At 40.5% G+C, this 23779-nt stretch overlaps 3 protein-coding genes across 6 annotated transcripts in view; 1 reads left to right on the top strand and 2 right to left on the bottom strand.

Annotated features, from left to right (window-relative positions):
* The first annotated feature begins 8610 nt into the window (after positions 1-8610).
* Positions 8611-19215, top strand: chrm5a (cholinergic receptor, muscarinic 5a). Its single transcript, XM_023417184.2, has 2 exons — positions 8611-9249; positions 16182-19215. Exon 2 carries the CDS (start codon positions 16249-16251, stop codon positions 17827-17829), a length of 1581 nt encoding a protein of 526 aa, XP_023272952.1. The 5' UTR covers positions 8611-9249; positions 16182-16248; the 3' UTR covers positions 17830-19215.
* A 147-nt stretch (positions 19216-19362) lies between these two features.
* Positions 19363-21117, bottom strand: LOC111663116 (fibrinogen-like protein 1-like protein). The gene is made up of 3 exons (XM_023417186.2): positions 20932-21117; positions 20637-20798; positions 19363-20063 (listed from the first exon to the last, which is right to left on the bottom strand). The coding sequence occupies exons 2-3, from the start codon at positions 20779-20781 to the stop codon at positions 19369-19371; spliced, it is 840 nt and encodes a 279-aa protein (XP_023272954.1). The 5' UTR covers positions 20782-20798; positions 20932-21117; the 3' UTR covers positions 19363-19368.
* A 355-nt stretch (positions 21118-21472) lies between these two features.
* The window catches only part of LOC111663209 (KATNB1-like protein 1), a 28361-nt gene continuing 26054 nt past the window's right edge, over positions 21473-23779 (bottom strand). For 3 of the 4 annotated variants that reach the window (XM_023417315.2, XM_087176918.1, XM_023417314.2), the window contains 9 exons: positions 23557-23669; positions 23412-23449; positions 23052-23328; positions 22820-22935; positions 22680-22730; positions 22508-22597; positions 22271-22375; positions 21973-22075; positions 21473-21865 (listed from right to left, as the gene is read on the bottom strand). In XM_023417315.2, coding sequence (XP_023273083.1) covers positions 21833-21865; positions 21973-22075; positions 22271-22375; positions 22508-22597; positions 22680-22730; positions 22820-22935; positions 23052-23328; positions 23412-23449; positions 23557-23664 — 921 coding nt within the window. In that variant the 5' untranslated portion in view covers positions 23665-23669 and the 3' untranslated portion in view covers positions 21473-21832. The remainder of the gene's footprint in view (positions 21866-21972; positions 22076-22270; positions 22376-22507; positions 22598-22679; positions 22731-22819; positions 22936-23051; positions 23329-23411; positions 23450-23556; positions 23670-23779) is intronic. The other variant, XM_087176919.1, reaches the window with a different exon arrangement.

Genomic DNA, 23779 nt, shown 5'->3' with positions numbered 1-23779 from the left:
CTGAAAGTAACTTTGGATCTAGCACAAAATAGCCATTTAAACAATGTTTAAAGTAAGTACAACAACTCGCAATGTATGGCAACAACACATTGATCTAAGCAAATGGACATTCTTCTCCAGTGATCGATATACATTTGCTTGGACTGATAAATATGTTACTGTGAAACGGCCTCTTATTAAAATTATCTGGCAGTCCATTGAAACAACTGGAACTTCCTGAATGCTGTACTCTCAGCAAAAAGCAATCCTGGCCCAAATCCACTGCAGTGATTTGAAATAAAACATTTTACAGGGATGCATTTCTTGAGAAAGGGACTTGTTATAGGATGTTTGCTATGAGGTACAGTACAAGAGTAGTGGGTGGGCTACAGATGTGCAGAAGGAACGAACTCTGTGGCACTTGTAAGGGATCTATGCGATTGTTATGGCCTGTGAATTAAATGGGAGCATGTCCTCTACCCTCTCAGAATTGTTGATCTCTTGTCCCCACGCAGCTGCACTATTCATTATCAGTGATTAAAAATGACAATTGATGAATGATGAATGAAGAATCACATTAGTTCTTGCACTGCAGTTCAGTATCGGTTGACTCTTTGATTACCAATCACATTTTAAACACTTCCCAATCACATTAAAATCAAGATAATGAGATCTAGTTCTTTGCCAACTAACAAGCTCTCACTTGTGTTGTGGTCGTTATGTTTCTGCTGCTTGCTGCTCCACTGTTGCTGGCTGTGTCATATATTACTCTCCCGATCACCCCAACCCTCATCTTATCACCATACCTCATTTTGTGTATGATGTGTAATCTATAGCTCAATAATATGTGTCTGGTGAGTTCTGCTCTGTATATTCCTTTTGGGGGTTGACATATTAGTGTATTATATGCTTGCAGTGCATTAAAAAAAAGCAATTCCCTGAATAAATGTGTGTAGCCATTTGTTGCAGAAAATGGTTTATACACGATCTACTTTCATCATGTTTATTATCATACATGGATTATCATCTAGAAAATTCTTATTCCTCTGAAGTGTACGACTCTGTAAGAACTGCATTAAGACAAGTGAATCTTTTAAGGCAATATCCATGTACTGTAACTGGAAACTATGAAAGGGAGCTAATGGAAAATTTCTCCCTTGACGGTCAATAAATCCATTTTAAAGGAATAATTTGACATTTAGACAAATTAACTTCTTGTTTACAGTTAGATGAGAAGGCTCATACCACTCTCACGTCTGAACTGTAAACATGAAGCTACAGCCAACACGTTTAGTAATGGAAGTGGAGTCACAAGAGAAGGTTGGGGTGGATGCTGAGCGCATGACAGCCATGACAGGGGGTCACATCCTGAGTCCTGTCTGTGGTTCGGTTTAGGCGACAAAAGGCCTTTGGTTAAACTTAGGGAAAGATTGTGATGAGGTTTAATAAAGAAAACGTTCAATGCGACTTCGAAAACCATAGCGCAGTCTCGCCCCATGTATGTCAGCAGACAACAGGCTGCTTGACAGAACTACTTTCAACCAATGTTCTCTATGTTGAAAGTCTATTAGTTTTTTTGCACAAATGGACCACCCTGCATGTTGAAAAATGACCCCTGAAGGTATACCCAGTGCGTCAAACAGTGACATCAAGTGGTCCTAGCCAAATGTCTGTGTGACGACTTTGGGAGTGAGTCTGCCCTCAACCCGCAGCCAGTTAGCTTAGCTTGGCACAAATACTGGAGACAGATGGAAACATATCCCCACAACATGGCTTTTTTTTAACAGTTCAGTTTTGTGACTATAATATTAATTTGCTTTATGGTAATGAATTCATTAAATACTCTAATTCAGTGGACGAAAGGAATACTTAATGAGATGACGTTTAGTCATGCAGAACTCATTTTGCAGTTCCAAGACATTTTAGTGTTTAGTCAATGATCATCATGTTACCTGCACCCCCTTCATATTCTATGCTTTACATTCATGTTCAGTCAGTGTGTGTATGTTTGCCTGTGTGTGTGTGACACAGAGTGATGTGCAGCACTGTGTCAGTATAAGTTTGTTTTTGTAAAGAAGACAGTCCCAGTGAGCTGTCAGTGGGTGGACTTGTGAAAGTCGTGAAAACTAAATATATAGAAAGCGCAATCCCTCATTAAGATGAGGGAACTGTGTGAGATGAATGTGGGTAGATTCTCTGATAAAGGCATGCTGATTTAAAAAAAAAAAAATTAAATGTGGCTATAAGGAACCAACATTTCTTAACCCCACATACAGTAAAAACATCCTATTTCTATAGTTTATGACACATCCTTCCCAGTTATCTTTTGACTTTAAACTTTAAAGTGACTTTCACTTGCACATTCTCCTTCAGGTGTCAGTGAGACATCTGTTTGTCATGCACTTCCTGCCTGCCCTTCATCTGAGTCACCATTGCGAATGCAGCCAGCGCAGCCCGTCAGCACTGGTGAACAGGTAAGAGACGGCCCACTGAGCATTGCTCTTTTATGTCAGAGCTGTGGTGTTGAAACAAGAATAATCACAGGTTAATGTAGCAACACCACTCATCTGTGAGGGTGAGTGATCTCCCTTCCTGTTTCACTCTGACTCAAACATAACACCAGGTTACACAAAGCCATCACAGGTTTTTACTCACTTGCTCATGTAATGACGTGAGCAGTGAGCAGATTTTTTCTGTGAACGACTATATAGAAACATGCCAGACGAAAGCAGAAGACGTGATTCCATATCCATATCCACCATAGTGTGTTTCACTGAAATATACTTTCTTTAGGATTTTGCATGAGAAATCAACCCTCCTATTAGATTTAACATCGAATGTAAATGAAGCACAAGGATCAATTTCACCGCAGTTCGGAAGGATGAATGGCGTGCCTTCTTTTTTTGGAGGATTTTTCCATCTCTCACCTCAGAGAGAGGCAGATGGAGGCATTCAGCGGGTGGTCCTGAATTATAGTAATTAAAAAGACACAGACAGTCCTGCAAAGACAGCCCAACGTGAGAGCAGGGCTGGGCCCAGACAGCCAAGCAGAATCAGAGAGACAGAGATCAGATATTGAACACCCTTTATCAATTATTTTCACTCTCTTCTCTCTGCTACTTTTTCTCTCTGGGGTCAGCCAGGGGCTAGCCGTCTTTAAAAAGGTGTTAAATTTTTTTTTTCCTCTTCACAGTGGAAATTTGGCCAAGGCTGATAAGACTCTGCAGCATTGACCTAGCTCATTTGAAGCCTTGACACCCTTTTTTCTTTTTTCTTTTTTTTTTTTTTGGCGACCGATAATTCAGACGGCTGGTGACTGGACGACCTGATAGGGAGGGAGTCTGGACATCTTGTACACAGTGTCCACAACAGGATCTGCCTCAGTATGCACATGAGCGCATACGCATATCACACACCTGCATAAACAAGGACAGTGTTGACTCACTGGCACGAAATGGGAGAAAACCTCTAATCCAGCTGTGCTTACTTGTTTTCTTTTTGCAAATACGACTCCGTGAAGATGTGTGTTCACCTGTGCTGTAAAGAAGTTAATTTTCATTTTTCCCTCTGTTCTCTTCTCTCTTTTTTACTTGCTCTTTGATTGCATTCCTGAGATATAGATCAACATGTATCTAATGCTTTACATTACAGCCAAAACATTACAGTCTAATTATTTTACATATATGAGCTACCAGTGAAATACTTATTAGGTACCAATCTGCAGTAACAAAGCCGTCCAAAATACCAACACTTGATAGATTTCAGGGTGAGCATTAATGGTACTGCTTGCATTCTGATGATGCTAGCTATGTTGTTGCTAGTGAGAGCCATTACTTACCTTACTGAAAGTTTGGAGCATTTTCATGAATTTCCTGTGCATTTGGAGTGAGTAACATAACTCATTATTAACCCTAATTTGTTAGCCAGGCTTATTCAGCTTTATCCAGAGGCTCCCAACTTCAGATCAGAGCCACAGATCTTCTAGCGTACAGAAATGCTGCACTTTTGTTGCATTCTATGGTTTACTCTTTGGCATCAAAATAACAGAAATATGTTATGTGACATTTAACAGCCCACATACTTGAAAAAGGGGTAAGCAAGTGACTGTTTCATTATACAGCCTGTATATGCTGTAAGATTATTGTGAAAAAGAGACAAAATCTTTTTTCACTAACCAGCTCTCTCTGCTACACAGGGCAAATTTAAGTGTGGCTCCTTTTTCTGTGCGCACCAATGCAGAGGTTAAATTGATAGTTTGGGTTATTTGATATGGGGTTGTGTGAAGTACTTATCTATAGACGGTGTATTACCTGCAGTAGATTCAGATCAGATCATTGACAGTTTGGAGAAGCAGCCAGGAGCGCCGGCACAGAAGTTGAGTGATGTGCTGCTGTGAACTGGGCCATTCGCAAAAATGCCACCCCCCACAAAAAAAGGTAATATCAGTTTAAGTGCATCTTTTATCTTGAATATTTTCACCGCTTCATCAAACAGCCCCTTTCCTTTAGAACTACAGTTTGAGCAGATCAGCTGTTTGAGTTGGACAGAGCTAAGAGTAGGTGTGCTTGTGTGTAGGAATACTGTAGTTCAGCGGTTGAAAAAACGTAGCTCTGAAAGGACTGTTTGACGGCAAGTTAAAGATTCCTTAACTCACAAAGAGCTGCCTCCAGCGGTGGAAAGCAATGCAAATGTTAACCTCTATCACATCTTTTCTTGTACTGAAGTTAGCATGCTAAGCAGCTAGCTATCTACTGTATCTCGCCGCTCTCTCATAGAGGCTCACTGTAGCCTCCAATCTGCCCTGAAGACATAGTGCTGCCCAGAGGGCATTTTATAACCTCTTGTCTTGTAAATGCAACAATGACCTTGTGAAGCGACATCACCACCTGCTCCCAGCAAGCAACCACATTCAGCATTAGAGAAAACTTACATACAGCTCCTTTAATTAAGCAATTGTCTAGTAGTGAAATTGTTTGTATTTGGTTCCTTTATTATGATGATCTGATGATATGACAGGACCTGTGGAGGTTATTACAGTATGTAATAAATAATGACACTGTAATTATCAGGATGTAATCTAAAGCCTTACCAGTATGGTTCACAGTGGTGCTGCTTTTTTTCCTTTGGTAACACACACTCACACAAAGGAACATGAACACTCACACGTGCAGAGGTTAGCCTGGGTCTCGTCCAGACAAGGTTATTGTTGTTGACGCAGGAGTGTCTGAGGAGTCGGTGTTGGATGTCCGTGAAGGAGTGCAAACCACAGGTCCACAATAACAGCCCAATCAGAGCTGCCTTCCACCTAATCTCCTCTGTGGAGGCAACATTAAAGTTGCATTGTAGAGAGGGAGAGCTCATGTGCCACCCAGCCACAGCTGACTGCTACCTGGAGGAGGTGCACAGAGCTGCTGGTTCACTCATTGTTACTGCTTCTATTCTAATTTCAGTAAACACTTAATATTCTTATCCATGAGCCTAAACATAGTAGTACAAAGTACAAAGTAGTTTTGATCAAATAGTGGATAACTTTCTTAAAAATTGCACACTCATCAAAAGGTGCTATTTGTGCAGCAAATTGCTTGAAACAGGAAAACCCTATGTGTCTGATCGTCTAAGAGCTGCAAACAAACTAGTCTTTTCTAAAAGCGAGCTCCACAGCAGGGGGACTTGTAAATCTGCTGAAACAGTGCAAGGTATTGGCAAATCATTATGTCAAAAAGGAGTTGTTACTCGGGGCCAGTGGGAGACAGAGGAGGAAAAAAACAAAACAAAAACGAATAGGCAGGCATGATGGCAGATAAACATTTGTTGCAAATCAAAGCCTTGAAGAGAGAAGGACAGCAGAGGAGTCGATTCTGCGTGGAGAGACAGTATGCCAGGGATCAACTAGATTAAAGGGAGCTCCAAAGTGAGCCATTGATCGTGTCAGCGAGGTAATTCTGAGGGATCTGTATCGTTTATAGTGATGGGAGTTAATCTTTAATTTGGCTAATACAAAAAATAAAAAAATCCACAACAAAGTGAGTGTAGAGACCAGTATTCAACTAAATAAATCTCATTTAAGTTTTAGTTCAGCAACAGTTCTTAACTGCAACCACAGAATACTTCCAGAATTAGCATGGAGCATGGAAAAAAAAAAAAGAAAGAAAAAATATTAGAATTGCACTATGTACAGGCTGATCTTTTTTTTTTTTTTTTTTGCCAGCATATGGGTGCACAATTGGGTCAGGAGATGAGCAAGCCCTGTGGACTGTGGACAGATGCAATCCATCTCTGGCTGTGTTGATGTCCTCCTTCATCTTGTCTCTCTCGCAGGCACTCAGCGATCAGACAGTGACCTGTGGAAAAACAGACATGCCTTTAGGATGCAGATGAGCAGAGAGGAGAATGCCTAAAAGACAGTGGACTCCAGTGCTCTCCTGACATCTGCTATCATCAGCCATCATTAGTAGCCTTGTGAGTACCGTTCTCCAGAGGATGAGGCGGAGAAGATCAAAATGAAAAAGATATCTAGAGAAAAAAAAAAAAAAGGTCACAGAAAACCATTATTTTGCGGCTTTGCTGTTAAAGGTCATATGTGTCATTTCAGTTATTGATCTATTATCAATTTTCAATCGCACATTTAATTAGAAAGTTAATTATGCATCAGCTTGTCATTATTTCTAATGGACTTTTATGATTTCATCAATAAGACACATATGAATGAGCCTGAAAGGTGACATGCTTGCCGGTGTGCGCATCAGTGCTTTTGTGTGCGAGTGTGTGTGCGTTAATGTGTGGATGTATCACATAAAAAAATACGACTTCCCTATAAACTTTGTGCAGGTCAGCGATTCAACGGTAATGATGAGCCAGGTGTCTGTCCTTTGGCCAGCTGCCTGGAAATGGCATTAGATCAGACTGTCAGTGTGAAGGGTGGAGTGTGGGGATATATATATATATATATATATATATATATATATATATATACACACACACACACACACACACACACACACACACACATATATATATATATATATATATATATGCAGTGCTCTGTGGAACAGACGTGGCGAGATTTTCATGAAACGCATCAATCATATCATCGGCATATAGCTCTGACCTAGTAGCAAAATCATTTGAGTGTGAGAGCTGCATTATGACAAATGTCAATATGAAGCAAAGGAGGGAGTATTGTCCATCTATTATCCACTAACCAGCTTCTTCTGTGTATGTGTGCCAGTAATTTTATTATCAATGCATGGCTACCAACTCCAGATTAGTAGTATCTATTTTAATTTTTTATTTAAATTTTATTTTATTCATTTTTATTTTGTCAGTATTTTTTCTTTTTTGTCCCTTTATTGTGAAACAGTTTGTGACATCTGATCTAGAAACTTGCTATAAAAATACAAAAAATTTGACTTTTTTATTCACTCGATTCCAGGTAGTTCACAAGCAAGTTAGTGTTTAATAAATCAAGCATTTCCCAGATGTTTTTTGGCCTACGACCCTTTAAAGTAAAATAGGATTCTCATGCAGTGGTTGAAATACGAGCTATCATCAGATTCATCCTGCAGTTCCTTGGGGGCATCCCGACGCTCAGGCTGGAAATCACTTTAATATACTATACAATAAAGCAAATATACTCACTGTACATCCAGAGCTTATAGAAACTGAGGGTAATTTGATCATTCTCTGAGATGAATAAACACCAGATAAACAGCCAGTTTTTTCCTGTGACCTTGTGAATATGAGACATCGCCATAAATTACATGGCGGGAAAATACCTTCAGTATATTCTACAATACAGAGTACTATGTTGGCAGCAGCTGGATTTATTAGTGTATCTCTCTGGTGATTTGATGGGAGCTCATGGCACAGATCAGCCCCCATCATCCAGATTAAAACATATAAGGACTTTACACCCATTCAGGACAGTTGCCTAATGCCAGCAAATAATTCCCCAATCAGCACAATGACACGCACGCTGTACACACACACACACACACACACACACACACACACACACACAAAGGTCCTAGTGAGAAACATCTGTCACTTCAGTTGTCTGCTTATCTGGCCCAGCCATGTCAGTGCTCTCCCATGTGAGCACAAAGGCAGCAGTGGTGTTCTATGCTGTGCAGATCATAGATTGCTGATAGCCACACTGCTTTAATGTTTCCTCAGTGTTGTTCAAACACTGACAGAGCCGGGACTGGTGATAACGAGGGTCACCGTCTCTTCTCGCTCTTCTGTAAAAGACACACAAAAGACATGCCAATGGAGGTAATTAATGGTTTGTGTGACACCAACATGCAGCCCAGCACAAAGACAGGGTTTGGCTTGACTTGTCTGACTAAACACCACCCTCTCCACCACCTCCGCACACACTCACTCCCACACTCTCCCTCCCACCCCGACACCTTCAAAAATGAAACCCCTTGGAGCCAACTCGGACACCCCCCCCCCCCTTCCTCCCTCTCCCTCTCTCTCTCTCTCTTTCTCTTACACTCTGTGGTCTGAGCTGCATGCTCACTGTCCCGAAACATGATGAACCATTCAGCCCTATGGGAATTTCTCCTCCCAGCTAGCTAACGTCAGCTACATCTGTGTCTGTCAGCCAGAGTAGATGCAACGGAAGCAGAGGCAGCAGCAGCAGCGGCAGCAGTGTGGCAGTGGCAGTGACTTGGCTCAGGCGTCAGGCAGCCTCTCTGTGACATTCTGCTTCAACTTAACTCAGAGGCGGCACAGTTAGCTCAGCTCAGTCTGGGAGGAAAAGTTTTTTTCTTTGGTTCCTGAGCAGATTCTACTCATTTATGAATGACTGAGGAGGGATGCTCTGCAACTTGAGGATACTTTTCTCATCTGGAAACACGGTGGCTGTTACGGATGGCTGATGGGGAGTTGATGCTGGATTCTGCGCCTCTTGAGCAGGGATGACCGACGCCTCCTGGTCTCCACCCTCCTCCTGCTCTTCATCCTCTTTCTCCTCTGCCTGTGCTCACACACACACACACACACACACACACACACACACACACACACACACACACACACACACACACACACCCCGAACCCCTCTGGCATGCGAGGGTCAAGTCAGCAGGATTTCTCAACCACCTCAATCCTCTCTCCAACTGTGTTGTGATCCTGTTCCTCAGTGCCACACTTGACCCGAAGGCTTCCCAGGCAAAACAAAAGGATTAACCATGAACTTTGCTCTCACCAGGGGACACCATCTGCCCTTAAACAGCAGACCCTGAGATGTGATGAAACTCAACTGTGAGTATATGTCTTTTTGTTTTCTTTACATCAATGACTTTGACTCACAGTCTGCAGAGAATCACGACTGATGACTTTTATTAATGCACGAAGGTATGACCTGGATTTAAGGGGAAATAGCATCATGTGTGCACAAGTGCATGTCTGAGAGGTCTGAGCATGTATTTTTAATGTAGCCTTTTACTTTAATGAAAGCATCTGAGGATGCGCTCCTGGAAAGGTGTGTGTGCATCTGTTCTTCTGGAAGACTTGGTGTATAGAAATGTGCTATAATTAGATTGAATGTATTTATTTAGTCATATATCAGGCACATTTTAAAGCTTACTATTTACTGATGAATAACTTGAAAAAATGTGTGTTAAAATAAATACCATCCAGTTTCTTCCACACCACGTCTCTTCTCCTTCTATCTCCTTTTAGACTTCTAGACTATCCTTGAAATTTCAGCTGCATGGGTCTAAAATTTGGAATTCATAATTTTATTCCTCTCCCCCCCAAAAAAACAATCAATATTTTTCTTCAAAGGCTAAAGCACAAGTCTTTCCCACAAGTTTTTTTTTGATTAAGTGGAAATGACAAAACAGGGGAGGATTAAGCAGTGAAGCGTGATTTTAACGAGTCCACCCAGTCCCTGCAGATCTTGTGAGGTGTTACAATAAATGTAGAAAGATGCTGGTAGTCTTGAAGAAATCCTGGAAACAGCTGCTAAAAAACAGTTATGGTTTGGTAGGTTTGGACAAATTGTGACTGGATTGTAGATCACTTTACCTCTCTTCCGCAGCAGTTGTTCTTTAAATAAACTGCATTTTTTGGGGTGGGGGGGGAATTGTCCAGCTGGCATCAGAACTGGTCTCATTTTGCTCTAATATTAAATATAACAGCAAGCTTAATTCTAAGCATATTGACACACTGATATGATAACTTGAGAGGGAGACACACAGATATGTTTTATTGACAATTTGTTTTTGAGTGGTTTTGCATGTCCCCTCAACTTAGAATATGCTTCCACCATTCATTGAAAATTAATATTTAAACAGCATGGAGGTTAGTTAAACAACCGTTTTTGTTTCTTTGCAGATAAATGTAACATCAGCCCAAAGAAAACCGGCGTGTTACGAATTGGGAACAAATGACAGACAATCTAGACGCACAAGCAGCAACAGACAAAGACTCATATTTAGAGAGCTCTTCACACAAATGAGTTTATAGCCAGATCATTATCCAAATGATGGGGCATTAATGAAATGTGGTAGTTGCTCATAAAATAGAACTCCTAGAGGCTTCAAGTGTTATCATTTAATTCCCTTCAGCAGCTGCCAAAACCACTGTGGTGTCCATAAGCAGATAATAATATTCATCTAATGATCATATTCATCATTTCTCATCACAGCGGAGAGATTGAAGGTTGATTTAAAATCACAGGGGAGAGAAATGTTAGGCTCTGAATAAAAAAGAAAGTGTGTTTACGTTAAAAAACAGACATCCTCAGAGATGCTCTCATCTTTTCCCACATCTGACTTTATATATATATCTATATATATAGATATATATATGAAGTCAGATGTCAGATTCAGCCTGTAATGGCTGTATTCTATCTTTGGCGACCAACACTAACACACTGATAAATATTTCAGGTTGCATGTTTTGGAGCAGCTCTTAATGTGAACATTTATAATCCTTATCCGATGCCTGATACACAGAATGATTCGAGCATTTCTTAGGTCCTCTTCCAGATCACCACGTATACAGGAGTCTTAACCATGGTTCAGTGGATTGACTACAGCATGCACGAACCATTGTGCCAAAGAGCTCTGGGCTGATTTGCACATCATACATACTCACCACGCAGACACACATGGTGTCCTTCACCTTCTTTGCTTTGACTCACCTCTATTTTGCTTCGTGCTTCCTTTTCTTATTCTTCTGTTGGTCTCTCTCATCTTCTTTCCCTTTCTTTCACAAATGCCACACACACACACACACACACACACACACACACACACACACACACACACTTTTCGCTTTCTTGTTTTTGCTGTGCAGAGCAGTTGTGCTGCAGCCACAGGAGAGTGTAGAAAAAGGTTACATATGACTGGGAGGCCTGGTGGGGGCCAGTGTATGGCGCTACAGCACAGGAGCAGTGATGGCCAGGTGCCAGTAGGACCCGCGGGAAGCCGCTGTTCAACATGTCCGCCTCTGCAATCAGTATGGAGGCTCAGGACGGATTTGTGTTACCTAGTATGTCCTCACTCACATACTGGGCATTGTTAATCACTGGATCAATGACCATTACTTATGCACAATGTGCTCACACAATATTTCAGTGAGCAGTCTGATACTCTAAGGATGCATATGTAATAAGGAAGACTTGGTTTTCTTGGCATCGGTATAAGAGCAAGATTTCTGTGCACCACTATCTGGCACTGATTCACTGTAATGACCTCTGGGTATTATATTTTTATTCACATACATTATGTAAAATACAGGCCCTATGCTACCAGAAATTCTGCAGTAGTGTCTTTGTTTTTCAAATCCTATGTTTTTTTCCTCTGACCAGACAGCGTCACAAAGCTCTTCCACACTGTGCGTCATATCTGACACCAAACTGCATCCATAAAAAGGCCAAAAACAGTCCAGAACAGACCATATTCACTATTTATAGTGATGCAGTCCATGTTTACCCCACTCTCTGAGCTCTGAGTGTACCATTAAAATGCTTCCTGCTTCGATTTAGAAGCTATTAGCAAGCTTGACTTGTTCTACCTCTTGAGGTCAAGAGGCAGAACAAGTCTGTTGTTTGTGTGTGTGTGTGTGTGTGTGTGTGTGTGTGTGTGTGTGTGTGTGTGTGTGTGTGTGTGTGTGTATGTGTGCGTGCTTGAGTTTGTGGGTATAAGCAATACAACAGTCATCAATGACTCAGGAATATCCTTGTTTCTCAAACACTGTCCCAGTCATAATTAATTAATTCTTTTTGTGGCATCATACATAATCACTGATGGTTCAGCCCCATCCACTTTTGTTATGAAAAATTAAACAATAAAACCTCTTTTACACTAGCAGATATACTGAATTCCTACCCAGAGTAAATGTGGCCAGAGAGTAAAATTAGACAAAACATCATAAACTAGGAATTACACTGTAAACAAGGCTAAAAGTCTACAGCCACAATAATATTGGTAACTGGAAAAATGTTTGATGCTGTGAAAAAATCTAAGTTTAGTCTGTTTTAATATGCTGACACTTGTTAATTGGGAATAAACACACTGACAAATGGCTAACACCTGAAATGTTTCTGTGTTAATTCCCTGCTACTAAGAGGTAAACAACCAAAGAGCCGATGGGCATGTAAGCAGTTTTGTAAAGACAGCAGTGCTTTGGGCTAAATACTTAAGTCACCATGCTAACATGCTCACAATGACAGGGCTAATATGCTGATCTTTACCGTGTTCACCTTCTTAGTTTAGCATGTTGCATGCAATGTTATTTCTTGCAGGTATTTGTTGATGATAATCACATTAATTAACTATGTAAAATCTTAACCTGATTATGGAATGAGATTATAACCAAAATTAGTACAATTTATTCTGAAGGTGACATGAAAATATGCACCAAATCATGACAGTCCCTCCAGTAGTTGTTGACAGTCAAGACCAAAGTTGGCAATGCTGTTACTGAGGCTAAAATTGTTATTGAGGCTTTGAGTTAGTAAGAACGTTCCTTCTCTCTGTGTGGAAAAATGAAAACCTTAGCTTTGGAAACCAAAGTGCTATTTTGCCTCATTGTGATAAATGATACATGCTAAAATAAACACTCAATAAGAAAAAAAAAAAACAATGGCTAAGTTTGTGCAAACCAGGAAATAGCAGGGAATTCTGTGGACAGATTCATGGCACCCCTAATGGTAAACAGTGTAATCATGTGGGGATTTGAGTGATGTGATGCGAAACGCCATTATATAACAAGATGAGGGACAATCCAAGTCCTGCAGGAGGTCCCCCGCAGTGACTGGAATTTTATTTGTGTGGGCCTCGGGCGGCCACTGGCACTCCTGCTAATCTGGCACCATCAAAAGAATGCCAGTGAGTGAGCAAGTCATTGCTCAAGTCCAAGTTAGTTATTATGTCCAAAACGTTGTATTGTGGGTATGAATTGACTCTCCAACTGAGAAAGCATTTAAGAGATTTCCCTTTACTTGAGCTCAGAGTACAATAACCTTCCGTAGGTTGGGCATTTTGGGTTAATAAAACTATTGAAAACTTGCACTGTGGGATTTGGGAAAATGAAATAACTTTAAGCCAGTATTACATTTAGTAACCTTAAGTTCTTGGTTTGATATCTCAGCCTCAAAGAGAGGATTAAGCTAAGTTTCTTGCATTCAGTTTTCTGAAGCTACAATGTCCTGATATGTACCACAATTTTCCTATTGCAGTATTTTTGTCAGAGCCCACCTACACTCCTGGTCTATGGATACTAGGAGCGGTCAGGGTTGGTCAGCCAGGATCTGAATTACATTACCTTTGAGAGCTAATTGGCCCCTATAAATGTGCTAATATATTAATTGACTGCTTTCCTTGGTTCTTCATGAACATGTTTCAAGGGATTAGACTGGTTCGATTGTTACTATGCACATGGAGGATTTTCTCTGTGGAGGTGATCTGTGCCTAAGTTCATTGATGCTCCACACTGAGAGCCTCATGGAGTCTGTGCCTCCCTGATGACGGATTTATACTCTGTGGGTGTACTGGTCATTATCAATAGGAAGCAACGATGGTGGACAATCTAACCATATAATTTTAGAGCTTGGAAGGTCATACACAGGACACAGATGCTGGGCTGCAACACGGTGCTGAAATTCCCTCATTTTAAGCAGAGCAATTGCCATGGCTGAAAATACCGATGCCCAGTTGGCTGAGGTATTTCCTCAGAGAGGAGTGTCCTCTCTGCAAAGCTGGAATGAGGGAGGGAACAATTATTAGCTCAACAGACACTGTGGACAAGTACGACTCACCATAGCCTCACAATCAAATACTGTTCAGTCTGAATGGGTAGAAATCTGTGTTTTCCCCACAGGGTTTAATCATTGGCATATGCAAATGTTCTCAAACTGAGTTGATTTAATGCTGCTTCAATACATTTAATAAGAACCTTCAAGGCAAGAGCAAGATCACATGGCACAGTCATGCATTTGTAGGTGAAAGTCATCAAGCCATAGAAATTTCCTGTGGGCTTTTTTCAAAAACACAGGTCCAGGTTGGCAGGGATAGCCCCTCATCCACTATTAATTGTAGTGTCCAGCACCCAGGGATGAAATGTGCACACACACCACTTGTTCCAAGCTGACAGTGGAAGGACCATGTAGGTTATGAGCTTTCATATGTGGAGGGCGTTTACTGCCCTCTACTGGTAAAGGGGGGGTGATATGGGACTACACTACTCCGTCAGTAGTGTCTGATAGTTGTACCTCTGCACTCAATGTGGTTATGACTTAGTTATTCATAACAACAGTGCTTAAACACTGTGGTCATTTTTCCATCATGCAGGTCATTCGACAGTGCTGGGCCAGTTCAGGTAACAAAAAGTTATCTGAAAGAGAGGCCCCTCTGTTTCTGTGAATGATCTCATAGACTAAAGTGCCGCAGAGAAGGTAGAGTATTGCAGGAAACAAACTCTCCACAGAGCAAATGTTTTCCTTATTTGACTATTTTAGTGCAAACCTCTTAGAAATGAGGTACAAACTGCTGAAATAGCAATTTGATGCATGGCTGACAGTGAGTTTGAAAGGTAGGCAGAGGTTTGGATGTTTCAGCAAACTCAAAGCTAGGCACAGATTTCATTTGTCATGTTATACACTTTTTGCAAATTTTATGACATATAGTATTAACCCCCTCATCAGGGATGGTTTTCACTAATACACTTTTGGATACAATTTTCGAAATCATGTTACCACATTTGAATGATAAAGAACAAAGAAACAAAGAAAAAGTAATTTCTCATTAATAATATTTATTTAATTTGATTTGCCTGTGTTTTTCTTACATTACAATATATCTATGATCGGGAGATAGAATCACTCACATAAGCTACCTTGTATGCTCAGCTATGGAGGATGATTGTATTTCAATAACTGGTTTAAGAATATTCAATATAACCTGAAAACCACACAATTCTTTTTTTTATCCTACAGTCCAAAAACTTGCAGATAGACTGGAAATTGCCTGTAGCTGTTGATGTGGCAGCAAATGTGCTTGTTTCTCTGTGTTAAGTCCCTCAAAGCCTAAGAACCTTTTCAGTGTTGTTGCAACATTTTTCTGGGAACCGCCACCCTGTGAGACTTTCTGCAAACATCAATCAAAGCAGATACATACAAAAAAATGCTTCTTTTACACACTTAGGACATTTGTGATTGGTGGATTGATTTAGTCCAGGATAAATGCTATCTGATGCAGTTTATTTGGGGCTATGAAAACTCTCATGGTATCAGCAGACAATTCAAGCAGACTTTAAGAACCAAAATCATTCATAACATCTTAATGAATTGAGTTTATGCACTATTAATATTATGTCATAGATTTACAGCAAGGAGCAAAATTATGTATTGACATGGATTTTTGAAATATGCCAGATGGTTGCAGAGATTGCCTAAACTGCTCCATATGGGTATACTCACATGAGCTCGATCTTATTCTGTGAAGTGTGTGAAATTTTTCTTTTAATTTGATACAATTGACAAACAACAGAAAAAGACTAACTAAACTAACTAAATAACTCACTAAAAGTGAAGAGAATGTTATTATCTATAAGAGACGTTTGGCATGCAGAGGTTTTACATTTACATTACAAGTACTTAAGTTATGCCATCTAATGGTCATAAATTGAACTTCTTTTTTTTTTTGCAGAACTAAAGTATGACCTTTTCTTTCATTTCTTCCCAGAAGATCTTCATGAAGATGACAAATCAAAACACACTTGTCATGGTTGGATGCCAATAACCACAAGACCATGGAAGGGGATAACATGCTGAACACCACTGTAAATACCAGTACAATGGATATCCACCTAGTGACGCACAGTCTCTGGGAGGTGATCACCATTGCAACTGTGTCAGCTATAGTCAGCCTCATCACAATTGTGGGGAATGTTCTGGTAATGCTCTCCTTTAAAGTCAACAGCCAACTAAAGACAGTGAACAATTACTACCTGCTGAGTCTGGCAGCTGCGGACCTCATCATAGGTGTTTTCTCCATGAATCTGTATACCTCTTATATACTGATGGGCTACTGGGCCCTAGGAAACCTCGCCTGTGACCTGTGGTTAGCAGTAGACTATGTAGCTAGTAATGCATCAGTCATGAATCTGTTGGTGATCAGTTTTGACAGATATTTTTCCATCACCAGGCCTCTGACCTACAGGGCCAAGCGGACTCCCAAACGAGCTGGGATTATGATAGGTTTAGCCTGGCTGGTGTCACTTATTCTGTGGGCTCCACCAATACTCTGCTGGCAGTACTTTGTAGGAAAACGAACTGTCCCTGAGAGGCAATGCCAGATCCAGTTTTTCTCTGAGCCAGTAATAACCTTTGGGACAGCGATTGCAGCCTTTTATATCCCCGTGTCAGTCATGACAATCCTCTACTGTCGAATCTACAAGGAGACAGAGAAAAGGACCAAGGATCTGGCTGAGCTCCAGGGGATTAACTATGCCACAGACTCTGGGGTCACTCAGCCTCAGAAGACCATTATCAGATCCTGTTTTAGCTGTAAACTAAGATCGGCTTCGCATGACAGGAATCAAGCCTCCTGGTCGTCTTCCAGCAGGAGCAATGCTGCCAAATCAGCAGCCACCACCAATGACGAGTGGTCCAAAGCCGGTCAACTGACCACCTTCAATAGTTATGCCTCCTCAGAAGATGAGGAGAGGCCTGTGTCCCCAGGAGGCTTCCAGCCTTCATTCAGGAACCAGGCTTGTGAAGCCGGCAAGAGCGGAGTAGGCAGTGAGAGCGAGCAGCTCAGCAGCTATGACGAGGACAGCTTCTTCCAGACACCACCAAAAAGCAACTCTCAGAGGAGCAGCAAGTGTGTGTCCTACAAGTTCAAACCTATGGCCAAAGACACCCATGTGGAGCACCAGAGCAAAAATGGAGACACCAAAATGGCATCATCAACGTTTTCCTCAGCCGAGTCCATGAGCGTTCCATCCACCTCCTCGACATCTAAACCCATAGACGCCACGCTGAAGAACCAGATCACCAAGAGAAAGAGGATGGTGTTGATCAAGGAGAGGAAGGCAGCTCAGACTCTCAGTGCTATCTTGCTTGCCTTCATCCTAACATGGACACCTTATAACATCATGGTACTGATTTCCACCTTCTGCTCAGACTGCATCCCCCTCTCCCTCTGGCACCTGGGCTACTGGCTGTGCTACGTCAACAGCACTGTCAATCCCATGTGCTACGCCCTGTGTAACAAGACTTTTCAGAAGACCTTCCGCATGCTCTTACTCTGCCAGTGGAAGAAGAAACGGATTGAGGAGAAACTATACTGGTATGGACAGAATCCTGTGGTCAGCTCCAAACTCACATGAACTATTTTTTTTTTTAAGATGGTTTATGACAATGGTTGCAAATCATGTTTGTACTGATGATCTTGGCTTTATGAACTTGAATTCTAGATACATTTGGTGATATCAAAAGTAAAAATGGTATCTAAAGAAGCTGGTGCAACTTAAAAAGTTGCATATTAATCAGTAGGTCTGCTATAGTGTATGTTACTTACTGCTCAAACTATGGAAATGGAAGAGGATTATAAAACTGTCCCGACATACTGTAATCAGTGACACTGTATATAGGTTCTACAATATTAAAAATATCAGTATTTCCCCCAAAATGAAATGCTATTGACTAACACATAGAATATTTCATATTGTACTGTGAGTATTCAATATGCACTGTTAGATAATTGGAAACCATAATAAAATTGTTCCGGTGTAATATTTGTCACTGTATATTGGTTTTAAAGTGTTAAAATTTGCAGTTTCCCCCTCAAGTTGATGCTTTACACACAAGATCTGTTTAATATTGTAGGTATTGTGTTTGTATTGAGGATGCACATGTTGGAGTTGCTATTTTATTTTCAAGGGCTAATACGTGTGGTCCCGATGTCAGAATCTGCTTGCTCAAGTCAAGATTGTAACTTGATGATAATCAAAGCCTTTTTCACATGTGCCATTGTCATTTGTAAGAAGAGTGAATATAGATTCAGATTCATTGTTTTCACATCACATGTTCTGCTTTTTCTTCCATAAATGAAATTTAAAAAATGAATAATGAACACCAAACTGCACCCTACTGGTCTAACCTATGGCTTGTCAGTCGTTTTACTCAAACTACATGACAAACTTGCTGAACAATATCAGTGTTTACATAGAGACAGTATGGAGGATTTAAGAGCACATGTTTATTATAACCTGTTTATTACTCTTCATCCTCAGGATCTTTTCTTTTTCTTTGAGCACTGAAATACAGTATTTGTTTTCTCTGAATTACTGTAGCTAAATCAATGTCATATCATCATATCTTCATTGTATTTCTGGCAAACTTGTAATGTACTGTGGCAAAAAAAAAAAATGCAGTTTGTCTGTGAAATATTCCTTTCTGTAATCATTGGATGGAAGATGACATGCAAAAGATATTTTACATGTGTCAAAAGGTAAATGTCATGAAACACCTTTTTGTAACTGTGATAACCCAGTAATCTGCACTTGCAATTTGGGGAATGACAGAGATGCTTTGCTTCATGTATTGACATGGTTGATGTTGGAAACAAAGCTAGAGCTAAAACCGTGATGCATTTTTTTATACTGTGTTTCAAGTTTGTGATGATCTTTTTTTTTGTTTGTTCTTTTCAGTATTTTGTGATCCATGCATTTGTCCATGTCCATGCATTTCTGAATAAAATGTGGTGAATTCAATGTCCAGCATAATAGCTAAAAAGAGAAAATTACTGATGTCACTTGTTTTAGTCTTTGTTAAAAAGACAATTATTATCCTACAAAAAAAAAAGAAAAAAGTAAAAAAAAGGCTGAACCTCTAACATTTATCACAAATGCTCAAAAAATGTGTCCTTATAGCTCATCTTTCTGGCAGTCTCTGCTTTGAATCAGTTTGACTGTGTCTGTAGGTCTCACCATCATCCATGAATACTTGCACAGTCGCTCCTTGTTGCAGTCCTTCTGCCAATAGATGACGTTCCTGCGATTTAGATTGGCACCAGCACAAGCATCGTACCACCAACCTCCTCCAGGCACCCCCTGAAACTCCAGCTTGGCACAGTTTTGGAAGTAGTTGTCGTTGTCTCTGTCTTTAGTGGTGAATTTCTGGTTGTCATGCAGGTAGTTCTCTGTGTCCAGGGTCAGAGCATCCAAAGCTGTGCCCTGGAACAAGCCCAGCCTCAGCCTGTATGCTGATGCTTCATCCTCCACTAGAACGGGATCATACTCCCCCATCTTGGTGATGGCGTCTGGGTCCACTAGTTTTACTCCTAGTTTATAGCGCCCAGGACCACAGGTGAGCTGATGAAGGTATTCATTCCCGAGCCAGTGATCCCCAGTGACATCCCCAAAGCCATGCTTGTACTCAGCCCAGGTACGATCAAAATCCACGCTGCTGTTAACAGTGATATGCTGAACAACAGTCCATCCTCCTTCTTGCATGGCACAGTAGGCTACGATGGGGGAGTCACCTGGTTGTATCAGGTACACTCCATCTCTGGCCTGGCCTGAAGAGGTCATCAGCATTTCATGACAGTCTCTGGGCAGCACTGTTGGGCAACATAAACATTAACAGTCATAACTGTGAATTAATAAAGGGAAAGAGTGGTCTCTAGCTTCCTATTTAACTCTAGGCAAAAAAGTGAATAATTTCAACCTATGTCTTCAGTGTCAAAAGCTACACTGTGGTAAACAGCAATGCACATGCAAGAACTAGACATTACAGTGACTTTAACAGCATACCATCACTGTTTCTCAATATTTTCCATGTAAACATGGTAAAACCTTGATCAATTGCCAGAGTATTACAACTGTCTGACAAACTATCTAACTAAGATACACAAATCACCTCATAATGAGTCACTGTGCAGTTTGGGTCTACAGGCTGGAATTTGACCCACACCCACAGAAGAATCCGCACAGATAATCTGAGATAAAGTTAATTCAGCATTTCAAAGCAATCACAGGGCTGTTTCATACCAAATACACACCGTACTACTACTACCACTAAGTTAGAAGTGCCTTTCATTCCCCAATAACTTCAAACAAACACACATCATTGAGACAGACCGACACAGAGACAAGTCAAACTGAAAGTGAAAGTCGACACAAGCAAATAATACCTCTCATTCCACGGTTCAGGACCAAGTTATGCTCGTGTGGAGGAAGCAGATTCAGGTTTTCAGCTTGGAGATGCTCCATGTTAACTCCAGCCACACTAAGCAACAGCAAGGCCACTGCTGGCAGCCAGCATCTCAAACACTTCATCCTTCACTTTCCTGTTCCTGTGGGTTTAGTTAATGAAAGCTTCTTATTGAATTCTGTGAACTTAATGAAGAACACACAACAATACTGCACCCAAGAAAGAAAAAAAAAAAGATTGAAGGCATCTGAAATCTTTAAGGTCAGTGTGCTTACCTTCAGTAGAGGCCCTTGTAATGAGGTGACAGAAATATATTGTTCTCTATACCTGAATCTTCTCCAACGCTCCTACTATATTAGTCTCGTCTGACTGAATGAAAAGCACGAGAGTGCAAACAAGACTGTCGACTGCTGAGCACAGATTCAGAGTTCACTGAATTGCTGGCCCTTTCACACAGCCTCTCCTGCCCAATCACGTCTGGACTTCAGCCTCAGGTTCACATCACAATGACAGACACCAACCCTCCACTTATCTGTTTCAAGTCAGATAAACCTGCATGTAAATTGAGAGATATGAGCTATGTAAACCCATATATCTGCTTCACTCAAATCACTTTAAGACTGAGTGAGGCTGAAGTCCAAGTGAAGCTGAACCGTAGGGATTCAACTGAAATTTGGTGCTGGTGATAAACTGCACTAAAACTTCAGGTTAAATACCGTGTCGTGTTAAAGTGTTTTTATTAATTAACAGAAATGTATCAGTTATGTCTCTTCCCACAAAAGAAGTTAAACACACAAAAAGATTATAACCACAAACTTTAAAATTCAAAATACAAACTTTATTTATCATCATTGGGGCAATTAAATGAGATACACACAAACAACATATCAATGAAACAAAATTCTTGTGTTTATTGTTACAGCCATCAAAGCATCCACATTTCTGTGACATAACTTAAACTGTATAATAATATGTCAAATTTGCCACATAGTTAATTTCATATTGCACACTCTCAGTATTTAACTGATCAAAATACACCAATCTCTACAGACAATATACAGTGCAATCTAAAAACAGAGTAGCAGGTCCTATCTACACTTTCCACCAAGGATACTTTTGAAATATTTGAGGGCACTGTTACCAGAGAAAGATCTGTTATCTGGCTCTTCATTGCTGTCAGGTGAGTTGGGACAGAAAGGAATCAATGGCCTAAGGGAAAAAGGGAAAGTAAGACCAACAGGTTTTTTGTACAGTATGAACAGTGTAAGAACATTCAAAGTCAACGATAACAGTGGTAACCCTGTATTCATACGTACAGCACTGACCTTTGCCATGTCTCCTGCAGCTCCTGGAGCAGATTTCAGTGAAGGCTCCTGATGCCATAACTCCAATAACTGCTGATTATAGACCTGGAAATTCCTTCAACAAAGTAAAAAAAACAAAAAACAAAACAAAAAAACTTTATCACAACAGTTTGATCTACAATTGTAAAATATTGTATAATATTAAGTGATGCTGTATGGGTTTTTAATGCTTTGATAAGACAATTTGAGTTGGATATATATACACAGCATTTATCTGTATGAAGTATTGCACATCTCAAAAAGAACTTACTTATCTAACAGAGGTTTAGATGATCCACTGTAGCCACTTGCATTTAGTTCCTCCCACCACTTTTTCAAAACTGAATTGATCCAGTTTAAACCAACAACAAGATACCTGTAAGTATAAATGACATCATTTATTTCCGTTTCTGCATTATCCTGTTACTATACATCCTGTAAATCCTTCTATGTGCCTTATGTATTTTATTTTGTGATCGTTCTGGTTCATTCAAGCAGGGATACTCACTCTTCGTATGGACTGGCGAGGACTTTTTTGATTAAAGGAAAGAGGTCAACACAACAGCCAATGGTAATCTCTGTCGAGTCCTTGTCAATGCTGTCAGGAGAATTAGATTTAAATGACATGTACTTCGCTTGTAGGCTGTGTTACTCAGTCTCTTGCAAAATACAATGCTTACCTTTTGCTTATCAGGGGCAGAAAATCAACAAACGCACCAGTGTCTTGGATTCTGTACAAAGACAGTGATGTAACGACACCTTTGAAATTCTATCACACATATTGCGTGGCACATGTTTGCAACCAACCAACACTAAGTACCTCAGAAAGTATGTCAGTAGCTCTCCAACATTTCTCTGCCACAGTGTTAAAGCTACTTTCAGTCTGAGATTTCTTCCAAAGAGCACATCAGTCATTGTTTTATGATCCCTTGTGAGCTGAAAAATATGGATCGGTTCAGACAGATTAAGCATTTCAGAGAAACACAAATTCATAAAAAGAGCCACAGCAAAAGGAACAGAGATATAGTCTGAGCCATGATAGTATTCCTGACCTCAGTGAGTGTAGAGTAGTCGCTTTGTTCAGGACCTGTTCTGCCAGCCTTGTGGTTATTGTTGACATTTAGTGGGAACTCCCAAGGGTCCATGTCAAATATCTCCTGTTGCATGTCCTGTAAGCAGTTCATCTCATTCTCCTTGTTTGCAGCATCATAATTCCTCCCAGACCCGAGCTGCTTCCTCCGAGCCACCATCAGATGATGGGTCTTCCTCTTACAGGACACCACCCGCTTCACTCTGCCTGGGTTGTTACCAGAGCGACTCACTGGATACCTGGGTAGGGTAAAATGTTTTGAGGGAAATGAGAAAAAACATAATGCAATTGCTGTAGTAAACACAAAAGATGCACAACTTACCTCTTTTTGTTGGACTCCTCATTTTTATCATAATCCACCTGCATAGAAAAATACAGTTTGCATGGTGATAACACTATGATAAGCAGCAAAAGAGGTCCAGCTTATGGAAATAGATTTGTATTTTAAAAGGAGATACCGAGGTCACCTCTTTCGTGTTTCCCCCACGAGGGTAGGTCACTCTGTACTGGGCTGCATCATGGTGGAAGGCATGCTCAAGATTTTGATAGTCTCCATCCTCACAGTTGGAGTCCATTATACCTAAACAAAAAGAGAGACTCAGTTACAGCAAATTACTATACCTAAAACACAAACACACACACGGTGGAAAAATATGAAATAAAAGAGAATAAAGTTTTTATTTTCCAGTC

This window comes from Seriola lalandi, unplaced genomic scaffold (assembly GCF_002814215.2).
Source record: "Seriola lalandi dorsalis isolate HSWRI2012SDOR001 ecotype SW California unplaced genomic scaffold, Sedor1 jcf7180002054573, whole genome shotgun sequence".
Lineage (NCBI taxonomy): Eukaryota > Metazoa > Chordata > Actinopteri > Carangiformes > Carangidae > Seriola > Seriola lalandi.
Note: the sequence above shows the minus strand (reverse complement) of the source record. Positions and strands in the feature narration are given on the sequence as shown.

Excerpts from the sequence above, each read along its gene's own strand:
- chrm5a (XM_023417184.2), top strand. The coding sequence starts at position 16,249 with ATGGAAGGGGATAACATGCTGAACACCACTGTAAATACCAGTACAATG.
- LOC111663116 (XM_023417186.2), bottom strand. The coding sequence starts at position 20,781 with ATGAAGTGTTTGAGATGCTGGCTGCCAGCAGTGGCCTTGCTGTTGCTT. Across the intron at positions 20,064-20,636 it reads CCTGAACCGTGGAATGAGAG|TGCTGCCCAGAGACTGTCAT; the intron begins GTATTATTTGCT and ends GTTGCCCAACAG.